General features: G+C 32.1%; 1 protein-coding gene across 1 annotated transcript in view; it reads left to right on the top strand.

Moving 5' to 3' along the window:
- Positions 1-15,040, top strand: part of LOC145335258 (uncharacterized) — a 75,367-nt gene that overhangs the window by 39,048 nt on the left and 21,279 nt on the right. The window contains exons 9-11 of the mRNA XM_080180996.1: positions 10,078-10,138; positions 11,420-11,514; positions 12,126-12,198. Coding sequence (XP_080037122.1) covers positions 10,078-10,138; positions 11,420-11,514; positions 12,126-12,198 — 229 coding nt within the window. The remainder of the gene's footprint in view (positions 1-10,077; positions 10,139-11,419; positions 11,515-12,125; positions 12,199-15,040) is intronic.

Below are 15,040 nucleotides of genomic sequence, written 5' to 3' on the forward strand. Positions count from 1 at the left end.
GATTTAGTTGTAATAAAACTTCTTCCAATCAGACAAACTCACCCTCCTAACATGAAACCTACAGAGTAGCTTTGCTGTTAACAAAAAAAAACTTGTCAAAATAATATGTGACACGTTTTAAATTTTGAAGTAAACCTTTCACAAGTTTTGACAAAATTTTCAATACATTAAAGTTGGGTTCTAGTAACAATATGTCGTTGGTGATTTAACACAAAAATATTTTTAGGAAGGTTTGATAATTATCAGGGATGGGATCTAAAGGGATAAGGCTATGGCTAATTAAGGCACAAAATTACCCTTTCCGTTGATTAAAATTAGTTGTTGAAACACTTAACTTAACCAATCAAAATAAGAGAACGTTATTTAAAAACATTGGAGACTAGTATAATAAAGAGCCCATTGTCCCCTCACTCTCTGAATAAAATGACTTATAGCGAATTTCCATTAGAATCTCTACTGTGATACTAAATTGTGATATTAAATATTGCTAGGAACCAGCATTTTATGTAGTGACAACTTTGGTGGCAGATTAAATTCAGGGAAACTAGGGATTCTTGACCGTTTTTATAAAAGTGTTTTATCAAGCACAAAAAAACATTCCTTTTATTTTTTTTTTAATGTAGGTCAGTTAGGTTAGGTTAGGTTATATTAGGTAAAGGGTACCCTAATGTATAAGACCCGCAGGCGCTAGGCATAGGAAATAAACTATCTCTCCCATATTTTCAATTTACTTCAAAAATAAAAGTTGGTTGTGACTGTGATCTCTATTCTACGGATACTTTATTATCATAAAAGATTTTAGACTCTTCAGAAAGAAAATCAAAAATATTCAACAAGCAAATTAAAAACAGAAAAACGGGTAATTTAAAGGGATAATTTGAATCATAAAATTAAATCATTATGTTATGTAATAGAATAAGTAATATAATGTTTGTAAGTGTTTCTATCTGATTGATGCGAAGGATCTAGCTAAACATACTGATTTTTTCCTCTTTACAGTAAAGCTTCTTTTTGGTCCAGGGATGGTTATAACTAGAACCCACCCCACCCCATCAAAACTACTTATTTTAAAAAAGGTGACGTAAACAGTTACGTACTATCCCTCAAATTCCTGTTTGAAAATTGTTAAACCAGTATAGACAACTTGTGAAAAAAAAGTTGGAAATAAGATAAAAGGTTTATGGACAGTTTATAAAGTTAACAAGGTTTTGTGTCAAATTTAGACATTCATGAAGAATTCATAGTTGTCAGTCAATCCGTAAGGCACCCTCTAGATTTTAATCGGAGGGAGTGTAGGGGGAGGACACTAGTAAAATGTAGGTTTTTTAGCCAAAAAGATGAATACTCAGGAAATTCGACCTGTTATCATTTATTTATACCTAAATAGAGAGCCCTACGTCTTTATTTAAATCATAAGTGCATTAAGAGATATAAGTTTTCCGGAATTTTAATGTAGGGAGTAGATTTGAAATCTGCATCAAATTTTAAGGATTTTTTATAAAATTCGTTTTTTGTAAAATTCTTTATCTAAAAGCGAAAATACATTTTAAGTTAATTAATTTTGACCAATAGGATAGGTGGATTTTAAACTACCTGCGCTCTAATTGGTTGAATGATGTACGACATCCAATCAGAGCGCAGATTTTTTAAATCCAACAATCACAGATGCCAAAATTAATTAACTTAATTTGTATTTCCGCTTTTAGATAAAGAATTATACAAAAAACGAATTTTATAAAAAATCCTTAAAATTTGATGCAGATTTCAAATCTACTCCCTACATTACAATTCCGGAAAACTTATATCTCTTAAAGTGCATAGCCTAATTTTTTTCATATTTTTTATATTTTATACCTAATAAAACCCTCTATTTTCCAAAAATCTAACATCATTTCAACAAGTTTTATTCATTTATTTTATATGAAGTTCTTTTAAATCCACAATAATATTTGTTTTGTATAGAAATACATTTAATAAACTAAGATGGCATTCAAAATTTTAAAAAAATTTCAAAGTATATGAAGAGTTCAACTAAATTATAATAGCAATTCAGATCCTCATACTGGAATAGGTCACTAGGACAAACAGACATTAACACTTACAGAATAATCATAATATATATAAATGTCTAAAAGTTAAAACAAAATTGAGTAAATTTGTTGAAAATCTTGACGTAAGGACATTCTGGTAACAACATTACAGTTGCTACGGTTTCTAAGTTATACCTACCAAAGCTAAACTACTACAGGAATCACCATGGAAAGTTTGAAATCGATAAGACAATTCTAACATGTCTAAATTAACTGGAAAAAGCTCTGGACGGACCGAACCTAATTATAGAAAAGTTTCACTTTTAATAAACACATCACTTTAAATTTATAATTCATAATTACAAATATGTTTTACAATAATTACAAAGACAGGTTGGTTCCTTCAGATTTATAAAATCTAAGCCTTCCTTTGCACCAGATTTTACAAGCTTAATTTTCACTATATCTTGGCAATTCTTGTCTTCTTCCACAAGCTACACAAATTATTTTTCGAGCTTTTAAATGATCTATTGCAAAATATGGTAGTTTGATATTAATGAATCAATCACACTAAGTATGAATTTTATTACTAATAAGCTTCCCGGATTTTTCATTTTTGACTCGTGGATTTTTAAAAGCGAAGCTTTTCTATAATTAGGGTCGGTCCGTCCGTACGTCCGTCCGAGATAGATAGCTTTTATTCGTTAATTTAGGCATGTTAGAATTGTCCTATCGATTTCAAACTTTGCATGGTGATTCCTGTAGTAGTTAGGTACGATTTAGAAAGCGTAGCAACTCTATAATCATTACATGAATTTATACCTTTTTTTCCAAGAAAAAAATATACTCAAGTTCGAATGCAGTTTATTTTTTAGGCTATGCACTTATGATTTAAACAAAGACGTGGGGCCCTCTATATAGGTATAAATAATTGATATCAGGTCGAATTTCCAGAGTATTCTTCTTTTTGACTAAAAAACCTATATTTTACTAGTGAGGAGGGAAGTTAGTAAAAGTGACTGACTCAGATTATGACGTCAACAAAAATTAACCAATGAGAGGCCAGTATAAACTTTAATTGACCAATGGTGAAATTATTAGTGGCCTCTCATTGGTTAATTTTTTTTGACGTCATTATCTGAGTCAGCCACTTTTACTAGCTTCGGGAGGGTGGGGGGGGGCCGGGGGGGTGAATAATACCCCTCTCAATTATATCAGCTTTTGATAGAGTTAGATGGTTAGAAATTGTATCTATTTGTCTATGTTTATATAGTATCATCTATCTATTATTGTATCTATCTATCTATCTGTCTACCGATCTAACACTTTGTCTAGGTATATGTCTTCTACATAATATATCATTCTATCTATAGATATATAACTTTATAAATAATTTTAAAAGCTATTGTTCCATCTCAACTCAAGACTACTTTATCAAACTAAAATCTTTGTACACAGGCCAAATATATATTTCTAAAACAGAAGTTTTCATTCTCAATCGTCCTGTAAAGGAAAAAAACACAAATCAGTAAATAATACATACAAAAAGTCTATTTTTGAAAAATCTGAATAAGACATTTAACGTTTCTTTTTTCTTTTTGCTTTATTGAATTGTAAAGATGCATCGCATCTTTATAAAAAGTAAATTTATCTATCATTCTGTCTATCTATCAGTTTCTCTATTCATCTTTCTATATTATATCTATTCATATAGTATCTATCTATCTATTTACATGTCTTTATTTTTACTTATTAATCTATCTATTTTTTTAAGGTTCAGTAGTATAACAGTGAATCTTGGCCCAACATTTCTCAGGAATCATCTTTAAACCTAAATATCTAGAATAAAACACTAGAGGATGAAGGGGTTAGATAATTGTATGACCCCTTCACGATACACTTTACCGACTTTCAATTTGGTCTTTGAAAATCCACCAATAGCGATGGGAATATTAACATATAGCCAAGTCGATACAAAAGAGCAGAAAGTAACTTACTAGCAGACGAAAAAGGACCACAACAGGGGGATCCATATAGATGTCTGGTTATACATCTATACTATATAGATTTAATCCTAAATATATAGTAATGGGATGATCATTTTTGTTTCTGTTCAATTTAAAAAATATAATTTTTTTGGTTTTCCTTCTATTGCATTTGGACCATAAACTAGAATTAAACAAAACTGTATTTTGTTGTTAATTTCAGAGTAAGTTAGGGTAATAGAAAATTTGTCCGATCCCCACAGGGTTAGAGCACCAGGCAAATGCTCGTAAATGTTTTTCTTTAAAAAATAAAGCTACTGAGTACGGGAAAAAGTTGAAAACCAAGGATCTAAAGGGATAAGACAATTGCCAATAAATTTATGTACATTCCCAATGATGATACACAAATAACCTGTTCTGTAGATAACAATAAGTGGTTGGAACGTTTAATAAACCCACTAATAAGGATTCATTAAAAGTCCTCAAAGTTGTTATGCCAACAAATAAGAAAACCTCATTATAAAACGATGGGGACTAGTGTTTTAAAGAGCCCATTGTCCCTATCCTTCCCTTCATTAAAAACCTTTTTTTAAAAAAAGACCTAACAATGTGTGAACAATTTGGAAGCTTTGTAATTATCATTACTTATCTGCTTTTTTTGCGTGTTATTTCTGATTAAAATAACAAGGATGATAATATACAAAATAAGAAAACAAATTAGTATCAATATATTTTCTCGTATTCATTCGAATCCAGTGGATAGGAATTGGTTTTCATCCATACGAAAAAACTATGTCTAGCATCGTATTATATCCAGATTTCTACGAATATAAAAATGTACAATCATAAGATTAAAACCAGTTTTTTTAGCCGGTAATAATTGTACATTTTTTATCCGCGGAAATATATACGATGCAAGAAATAACTATTAATGGTTATGAGTTCAAAGAAAAAAAAATATAAGCATATTATTAATCTTCTTTAATAAGAGTTTATATTTACTTCGACATTAATCATAACTAAACCTTAATCTTATATTTAACGTCTGTACGAGGGTGGTGGCACCCCTCCTCCCCCTAAAAATAAATATAAACCTCCCGAAAAACTATGAGAAGCTACATTGTAAAGGAGAACCATATCAGTTAGCGAGATCCTTCGGTAGAACAGACATACAGTTCTCTTGGGAGGGTGGTGGTACCGACCCCCCCACCCCCCTAAAAATAGTTATAAACCTTCTCAGAACCTATGAAAAGCCATTTTGTAAATGAGAACCATATCAGTTAGCGAGATCTTTAGGTGCAACAGACATACAGTTCTCTTGGAAGGGAGGTGGTACCAACCCCCCCCCCCCAAAAAAAAAAAATAGTTTTAAACCTTCTTATGGCCTATGAGAAAGCTACATTGTTAAGGAGAATCATATCAGTTAGCGAGATCCTTCGGTAAACAGACATTACAGTTTTTCTGTTTCTTAAATATTTCAATAAAATGTCATAAAATATCAACACAAAATTGTATAGCTTAAAAAATCCACCTACAACCTTAACAAGTCGGTAAGATACCTCTTTCGTCATAAAATATTGATTAAAGTGACGTGTAAATCTTATACATAGAAATGTTTCGTTCCAGGCCTTTTAATATACACGGGGCCATTAATCATGGAGTTAAATAGTGGCTTCACATTTATCATTATAATGACAGGGAGGGAGGGGACATTGGGGTGTTTATCATACTAGTACCCAAAGTTTTATGAAAACGTTTCTTATTCGTTGGCCTAACAACCTTGGGTACTTTAATCGAATATTGATTGGTTGGTTCGTTAGGTTGATCGTCCAAACGTTTCAATCACTAATTGTAATCTACAGAAGGGGAAATTTTGTGTATCAACATTGGGGATGTACATTAATTTATCAGCCATTGTCTTATCCCTTTAGATCTCTGTATAACTGACAGGAATATGGGGATTGGTCTTTTTGCCTAGCTTTAATTATATTGTTTAATTAACACAGGGAGGGAGGGGACATTAGGCTGTAAATTATACTGGTGCAATGGTTCGTTGGCTTAAAAACTTTGGGTACTTTTATTGAATTTGTATTAGTTGGCTTAAACTTGCAGTGGTCAAACTTTTTAACTAATAATTTTGATCTGCAGTAGGTTTGATTTGTTTATTATCATCGGGATAAGCAACAATTTTTGTTATCCCTTAATACATCACAATCAGTTTACATACTTTCTTGATAATTTACATTATTATTATCGCCTCGTTAAGAAATAAAAGTTAGGAGGAGATTAATTTTATCATCATTGTCCTATCCCTTCAATGCAATATGTAATTAAGGGTTTCACACCATATATCAATTCAAAGAGTAAGAATTTGTAATCAGGGGGATCTAAAGGGATAAGACAATGGCCAATAAATTGAAGTAATGTTGATAAACAAAATTACACTTCTGTAGATTATAATTAGTGGTTGAAACGTTTGGATCTTTAACTGAATGAACCAAACAATAAAATTTCAAAAAAGTTCCCAAGGTTAATAAGCCAACAAATAAGAATACGGTATTATAAGACTTTGGGGACTAGTGTAATATACAACCCAATGTCTTATCCCTCCATGATGTTTATTAGCGCAGCTACTCTATGTTTAAGGTTAGTCTAGCATTAAGTATTTCATCAAATTCCTGTTTTAAGAAGACTGTTAAGGAGAAACTTATTTCTGTAATATTCTTATTTTTTGTAACTATTTAATAGCTACTCAAAAGATTTTTACGTTCATACTACACTTTATAGTTAATATTATAGAGTTGTTACGCTTTCAAGAAAATTTCTAAATGTAAGGATTTCAACTCAATGGCTTTAACAAACACGCCTTAAATATAAAAATCCTTACATTCAATACTTCTTAAAGTGCTATGAAAAAGTTTAACCATCATTTGTAAAAAGTAAAAAGAAGTTTGAGTATGAAAACAAAAATAAGTATGTCCATGCGTAGCGCCCCCCCAAAAAATAAACCACTTTTCAGAGAAAAAAATGACGCTATAACATAAAGCTGTTAAGCCCTGAGAGATTTATAGGCGGGGGGGGGGGGGGAAGAATTGTAGACCTTCCCCCTAAAGCTATTTCTATCTTGAGATGGGAGATATCCTCCCCAAAAATAGTTAAAATCCTTTTCTATATGACCTATATAAAGCTATGAAACTGTAAAGGAGAACCATATCGGTTCAGCGGTTAGCGAAATTCTAAACAAAAGACAAAAAATCTTACTACTTTATATAACATAGAGTGATCAACACAGTTTAATTAAACATGTTATTTTTAATTGATAAGTCCAATACACAGTGTTTCATGTTAAAAACAATCTTCAGTTGGTTAAAAATAAAAAGACATGATGCTTTAAAGAGCATAAATTTTATACTGTTTTGTTTATTAAAACAAAAGATGATTTTTTTCCTACAGTGGAGGTAAGAAATAAGTGGGGGGGGGGTGATTTTGTATAATAAAAAGGGAAAGGTGGTGAGGTATTTAAAATTTAGCATTTAATATGACTAATGTTTCTTATTTAACACATAAAAAGGCAATATGTACTTTGTAGTAATGAACATTATGCATGATATATATAAAAAAAAAAATGCTATAATATGGCCATACAAGGTTAAGTTTGGTCCAGTCAGTACTTTTTCCGATGTATGCAGTGGTTGAAGACTTCATTTATCATGTTGAGTGATGTTGTGGTTGATTTTGAAGCATGGGCAATGGAAACACATTCTGTCAGGCATAAATGGCATTTCTTGAAGTTTTGGTTGTAAGTCGTTACAAGGGCTTTTATTGACCATGTTAGGCTGTGTGGCTTGTTCTGTTCTTTAAGCTTTGAAATGCAGTTAGAAAGCTTAGTACCATTGTTGTTGTGTCTAAATGAGTGCAAGTGTTTGTAGTATCTGTTTTTAAAAGGTCCAGATGACAGCCCTATATATTGGTATTTAGTTTGGTTTGTTTCATCTGTGACAAGGGCTTTGTACACCAAACTTTCTGTAAGGCATTTTCCATCCAGGGGGCAATCTTGTGGATTTCTACAGTTTCAAGTAGGTAGGTTTGATTCACCCAGTAGTTTTTTGTTATGGCTTTGGATTATACTTCCCATGTTAGCCATTGTTGAATATGAAACTTTCAATGTGTTTCTGTTGTAGTATTTATGAAGTGGTGAGTTTTTAGGGAAGTGTTTGTCAACTAGCTTTAAGAACTCCTTGGCAATGTTAGTTTTTACTGCAGAGTTGTATGGAGGATTGAACCAAATTACTTTTCTTTTTCTGTTCTTTGGCAAAGTGTTTCTATTTGTTGTTGTTGTTTGTATGTTAAAGTATGCTTGTAACCTGATCGTTTGATTACTTGATAGCTCAGAAATTCTGTTTTCTATCATATTGGAAAGTTGTTTGATTACATTAGCAGGGTGACATGACTTTGTGTTAATGTAACATGGAGGATTTGTTTCTTTCCTGAATGGTTTGTGTGTTCCATTGTTAAGGTTTAAAGTTGTGTCTAAAAAATTCACAACTTTTATGCATATGTTTGTGGTTATTTGAAAACCAAGTGATTTAAAATGTTGGGTGACTTTTTTCTTCAAACTTTCGGCGCCTGGGCCACTCAAATTTGTCACTGCTAGTGCATCATCCCTGTATAGGCCAATATCTTGTTGGGGTATGAAGTTTTCTAGGCTATTGAGAAGGAATGATTCCTGTGAAGTCATAAAATGAGGAAGATGACAGGAGAAGTGGGAAAGAAAACCCCTAAAAAAAGAGATGGAGAATATGAAGTCAAAAGTGGTGCAAAAGTAATGCCGTTTGGTCTTCGTCGCAGGGCTAGGGTAACGTAGGTATAGGGCTCGCAAAGATTAGGGGGGGGGGGGGGTTGAAGTCTATTACGTGTAAACTATTAAAAATATTAATATTAAAATACAATGTCAAATTCTAGACTAGTTCTACTGCCAGAGTGTTGTTACTATATTCCGATAACCGATACTATAGTAGATTTATTGGACAAACGGACGTATTAATATATTTATATAGTAGCTGCGCTACTAAAAAAGTTTGTGTATGTAAAAAAAACTAATTTCACTTTCCAGACTTGGGCAATTAACTTTAACATGTTTTATCCTCATTAATTATTTGTCTTTCTATCTATCTATCTATCTAACTATTTATCTATCTATCTATCTATCTATCTATCTATCTATCTATCTATCTATCTATCTATCTATCTATCTATCTATCTATCTATCTATCTATCTATCTATCTATCTATCTATCTATCTATCTATCTATCTATCTATCTATCTATCTATCTATCTATCTATCTATCTATCTATATATCTATCTATCTATATATCTATCTATCTATCTATCTATCTATCTATCTATCTATCTATCTATCTATCTATCTATCTATCTTTCTATCTATATATCTATCTATCTATCTAATTATTTATCTTTCTATCTAAATATATATGTATCTATCTATCTAACTATTTATCTATGTATCTTTCTATCTATCTATCATCAATCAATCTATTTATTTGTTTGTTTCTGTCTATTTATCTATCAATCTTGCTTTACATTTTATAGAGTAAAACACTAGAGGGGGAAGAGGTTAAATAACGAGGACCCTTTGCTATCTTTCATATGGGTCAACGAATAGCGTCGAGAATATTAACACCGCAGAAAGCAATTTGCTAGCAGACGAAAAATCTCCTTAACAGGGGGATCCACGTAGTTGTCTGGTTATACATCTATATTATAAATTTATTCGCCCCTACTGTAAACAAAACATTTTATGGCTGGTATATTCTATTTGGATTAAGAACTTTATGGTAATAGTTATAGAGTTGCTATGCTTTCTAAATTTTACCTAACTTTTACAAGAATCCGTATGCCAAGTTTAAAATCAATATTTCAGTTCTAACATTGTATGTAACAGCTTTAGATATTCATTACAGAAAAGCTTTACTTTTAAAAAATAGATTCTCTATTTTTTGGATCTGAAAGGATATGATAAAGATGATTTTTCAAACTTAGTGGAGCTTTAGCAGCCCATGCAGATGATCAAATTAGGGAACCTTCTTGTCCTATTATACAGGTATATAGGTAGATAGATAGACATATGTATTGATAGTTAAATAGATAAACAAAAAGATAGTTAGACAGATAGATAGATAAACAAAAAGATAGTTAGAGGCCCATGCATAGATAGACAGATAGATTGGTAGTTAGATAGATAAATAGATAGATAGGCAGATAGATAAACAGAAAGATAGTTAGACAGATAGATAAAGGCCCATGCAGATGATCAAATTAGGGAACCTTCTTGTCCTATAATACAGGTATATAGATAGATAGATAGGCAGATAGTTAAATAGATAAATAAAAAGATAGTTAGACAGATAGATAGAGGCCCATGCAGATGATCTAAATAGAGAACCTTCTTTTCTTATAATACAGGCAAATAGTAAGATAGATAGACAGATAGATTGGTAGTTAAATAGATAGATAGATAGGCAGATAGTTAGATAGATAAATAGATAGATAGATTGGCAGATAGTTAAATAGATAAAGAGAAAGATAGTTAGACAGATAGATAAAGGCCCATGCAGATGATCTAAGTAAGAAATCTTCTTGTCCTATTATACAGATATATAGATAGATAGATAGACAGATAGGATTTAGTAGATAGATAGTTAGCCTGGTATATATATTTGTAATGTAGTTTTATTGGTTTCTTGTTGATTACTTAAGAGGTGGATTCTTAAAAAAAATTTGCACCACTAATCGCTTAGTGGGGGCAAAATTGTTTTCGTAAAAAATTCACCAAAATCACATTAAAAATCTACAAAAATTAAACTAAATCATAGAAGAGTTATAAACATAAGATTTTATTTAATTTTTGTAAATATTTAATGTAATTTTGGAGAATTTTTCACAAAAACAATTTTGCCCTACTAAGCGATTAGTGGGGCAAATTTTTTTAAAGAATCCACCTCAGGTCAGGTTAAGCAAGTTGGTACTATAGACCCGCATGTGTTAAGCATATTAAAACACTCCTTAATTATTTTCTATTTTTTAAAAATATTGGGAGGGGAGTTTTCATGCTTAACAGGCATTCCCGAATACCAGTTATGATCAAATTACAGTTTCTGCAAATCGAAATTATTGATCGAACAGTTTAAACATCACTAGTGTGAAAGCAACTGATCATAATTCGATAAAAGTACCCAAAGTTTTTGAGCCAACAAAAAATACCACGTGGCTATAAAATTTTGGGTACCAGTTTAAATTTGAATTTATAAATGTCCTCTACCTGCCTGGGTAGATAGATAGATAGAGGGAGCTAAAAAGATTGGTACATCGTTTTCTCTTTCAGGGCCCATTTCGCCACTACATTCTTAACTTTCTATGGATCCTAATTAATCTAATGTGCGTGGCTCTGACAATCTATCACCTTCAGAAAATACACAGGTAAGCTTTTATTTTCCCCCGCTAGTTTTTGCTTACATGGTTTGTCCTTGTTTATAGTTTATAAATATAAACAACTTTTCTGTCGGTCCTTCGGTAATGCAAGTAGATATTTTTATGCAAGTTTCGTTTGTTGAAACATGATTTTTTTGTGCTATACTGCTTATGGATGCCGTCATCCATGCTGACCTTTAATTTACTTTGTCTGTCCGTTTGTAGCGGTATTGGGGAAATGTTATTTTGTGCTGATAAACAGCTGGAAATTTTTTTGTGAAGATTCCCTATACCAAACCTTTTTGGCCCGTCGGTCTATCAGCCATGCTACAAAAAATGGATATTTTGTTTAAAAATATTGCCGATGTCATTGCCATTGCTGCCAATAAAACATGGGTCTTTAATTCAAATTGGCAGTTGTAAGCCGGGAAACACTTTCCAGCTCAGTAGCAGTAGTCATTTTGAGATGCCAGTGGGCATTTCCAAAGTGTTTCCCTGTCCACCACTGCCATTTTCATTTAAGATCGCTATTGGGTGAGCTGCTTTCAAAATGGGCTCACTAGAGGCATCGCCAGTGGCAACGCTGTGATTTAGAGATCCAGCTCATGTTTTATTTCTAGGGACCTAACAGGATGTAGTTTTGAAACAATGAAGTTGGTCACAACCTTTGCTCCGGAGCTACCACAATTCAAGGTAATATACAAGTAAAAGGATGTTTGTGTGTCTGTATGTATGTCTGTGTGTAGAGAAGTTCAGCTTATACCAACAAAGAAATTAATTTGGAAAAAATCACGAAACCTATACGTAATTTCAGCTGTCGTTGGGGGCAACACTTATTAAAAATGATGATCTTTCATATGCCCACCAAATATTATTTGAGATTCATTTCACTTCTTTGTTATACCTTATGACTGAGAGAAATTCATCGTCTACCCCTTTATCGAGTTGGTTCTCCATTACAGTGACGCTTCTTATAGGTCCAAGGAAGATTCATAACTTTTTGGGTTGGTGTTCCTCCACACTTCCCCTTCCCATGGGGCCTCTAGGGGTGAATCCCCTGTTAATAGATGAATGAATATATATTATTTGATTTTAATTAATAATTATATGAGAAGGTTATTCTTTTAAATAAACCCTTCCCCCATAAAAAAAAATTATTTTTCTTTTCAAATAGAAATGGGAGGGGGGGGGGCGATTTTTCTCCGCTCACCTTAAGTGCGACTAGAGGCTTCTAGGGGACGTAGCCGCAAGGATTATATAAGTGAAACCGCCAAATTATCAGGTATAAGGTATAACCAACAAGCAAAAAAAATCAAAAAAATATTTGGGGGGCAAATGGAGAGGTCGTCAATTTTACGATGTGTTGCCCCCCAATGACAGCTGAAAAACATGTATAGGTTTCGTGATTTTTTCCCGAATTAATTTCGTTATTGGTATAAGCTGCCAAATTATGATTATGATCCCTTATGCAACTCTAATGCAACCTATGAATAAATAATTTTACAAACAAATATTAATGGATGTACAATATACGTGGACATTATGACAGGGGAAAGATTTTCCTCAATTTTGGTTGATGACATTGACTTCATTTATTGGTCAATTCGTTCATCCAGTAGGAGGGGAGGGGTTGGGATAAAGTTGAAGGACGGGGGAAGGGGGACGTTATATTTGCCAGCTAGAAGTTTGACTTTATTAGATAACATGATAATAAGATCCAACTAGTAATTATTCTATAAAGATATTATTTAGACAGATAAATTGATTGATAGATAGACAGATAGATGTATGAATTAAATATGAACATATCTTGGAAATTAAATATATAGAACAGTTAGAAACATTGGCGGTTTCCTTTTAAGTGCCTAGCAATCACAGAACCCTCCAACTACCGGCCTCCCTCTCTCGTTTGATAGTGTTTTATTTTAGGTTATAATTGATTCTAGATTATATCGAGTTCGCGTTAAGACAGTTAACCCTTAACAGTCGGGCCCCGCCCACCCCGACCGTTAAGGGTTAAACACCTCAGGGTTTGGCATTAAAAAACTACCCCCATTAGTTTTTATCAATCCGGAAGGGGTTATCTAAGATCGCTTGGTAATTTGGGGTAAAGCACTTTTTTTCATTTTTCAGACATAAGAAGGATTGTATATTAGGATATATAAGTTGGAAGGAATTTTAATGTTAGGGGGAGATTTGAAATCTGCATCAAATTTTAAGGATTTTTTTTTATAAAATTCGTTTTCTGTAAAATTCTTTATCTAAATGCGGAAAGTCAATTTAAGTTAATTAATTTTGACCAATAGGATAGGTGAATTAGAAACTACCTGCGCTCTAATTGGGTGAATGATGAACGGCACTTAAGCTTCTCCAATCAGAGCGCAGATAGTTTTCAATCCACCAATCACAGATGTCAAAATTGATTAACTTAAATTGTATTTCCGCTTTTAGATAAGGAATTATACAAAAAAAACGAATTTTATAAAAAATCCTTAAAATTTGATGCAGTTTTTAAATCTCCCCCTAAAATTAAAATTCCTTCCAACTAATACATCCTATTGTATATGTAAATTAACCAGCAATAAGAAAGTTAATATTCGCCCCTATCCTTTAAAAAAGCTGTTTCTATGGGTTAAGATTTTTTTAAAGGGGGGGAGTAACTAACTCCTAGATTCTAGGGCAGATTAACTAGTTCCATTATATAAAGAAGTAAGGTTTTTGTCTGCAGCATAGAATTTCAATAACAACTGAACTGATCGAGTTCTCTATTATAAGAGTGTTTCACATATGGGGTTCGAATTTATTTTAGGTTTATTTAGAGATTTTATGTTGAATTAAATGTTATTCCCTTCGAATATATTGCTAGGGGGTGAAGCGCCGACGGTAAAGAAAATAAAGTATTATCTACCTGACAATTTATTGCAAATTGTTTCCTCTCCATTAAGTTATTATTAATATGTAGATATGTTAATATTGGTATCTATGAATACATTCAAGATTATCATTATCCATTTTATGGAATTTTAATATTAGTGCATAATACAAATACTTTTTTTCTTCTTTTGGCACCTTTTTTAGTAATGAGGCTACTCTATAATTTAAAATGTCCGTATGTCCGTCTGAAATGTTTTTGGGGGAATGTGATTTTCTCGGCTCCTATTCAAGATAGGGAGCCGATTTTACATTTTACTTTTATCAACAAAGTTTCGTCAAGATTTGCTCATTGGTTGGGGTGCTAGGTCGATTTCTATTAATTTAAAAAGGTTTCGTGATTTATTTTATCAAGTGTAGTGTTTATTTTTGTTTTATGGTTCCTCTGAATGACCATCAATAATTTTTGAGCTTATGGACAAACAGACAAAGTGTTTCATAGAGCTAATGTTTTGGTCATTAAAATACAAAGAAGGATAAAATAAATGATACAAAATTCTAAGATAAATATATACATGTTTTTTTTTTGTAGCAAAATCGACGGATCATATTAGTTTTATGCTTGTGCAGGGTCACGTTCTAACAGACAGACGAACGACAAATT

This window comes from Acartia tonsa, chromosome 13 (assembly GCF_053477335.1).
Source record: "Acartia tonsa isolate MP-2025a chromosome 13, ASM5347733v1, whole genome shotgun sequence".
Lineage (NCBI taxonomy): Eukaryota > Metazoa > Arthropoda > Copepoda > Calanoida > Acartiidae > Acartia > Acartia tonsa.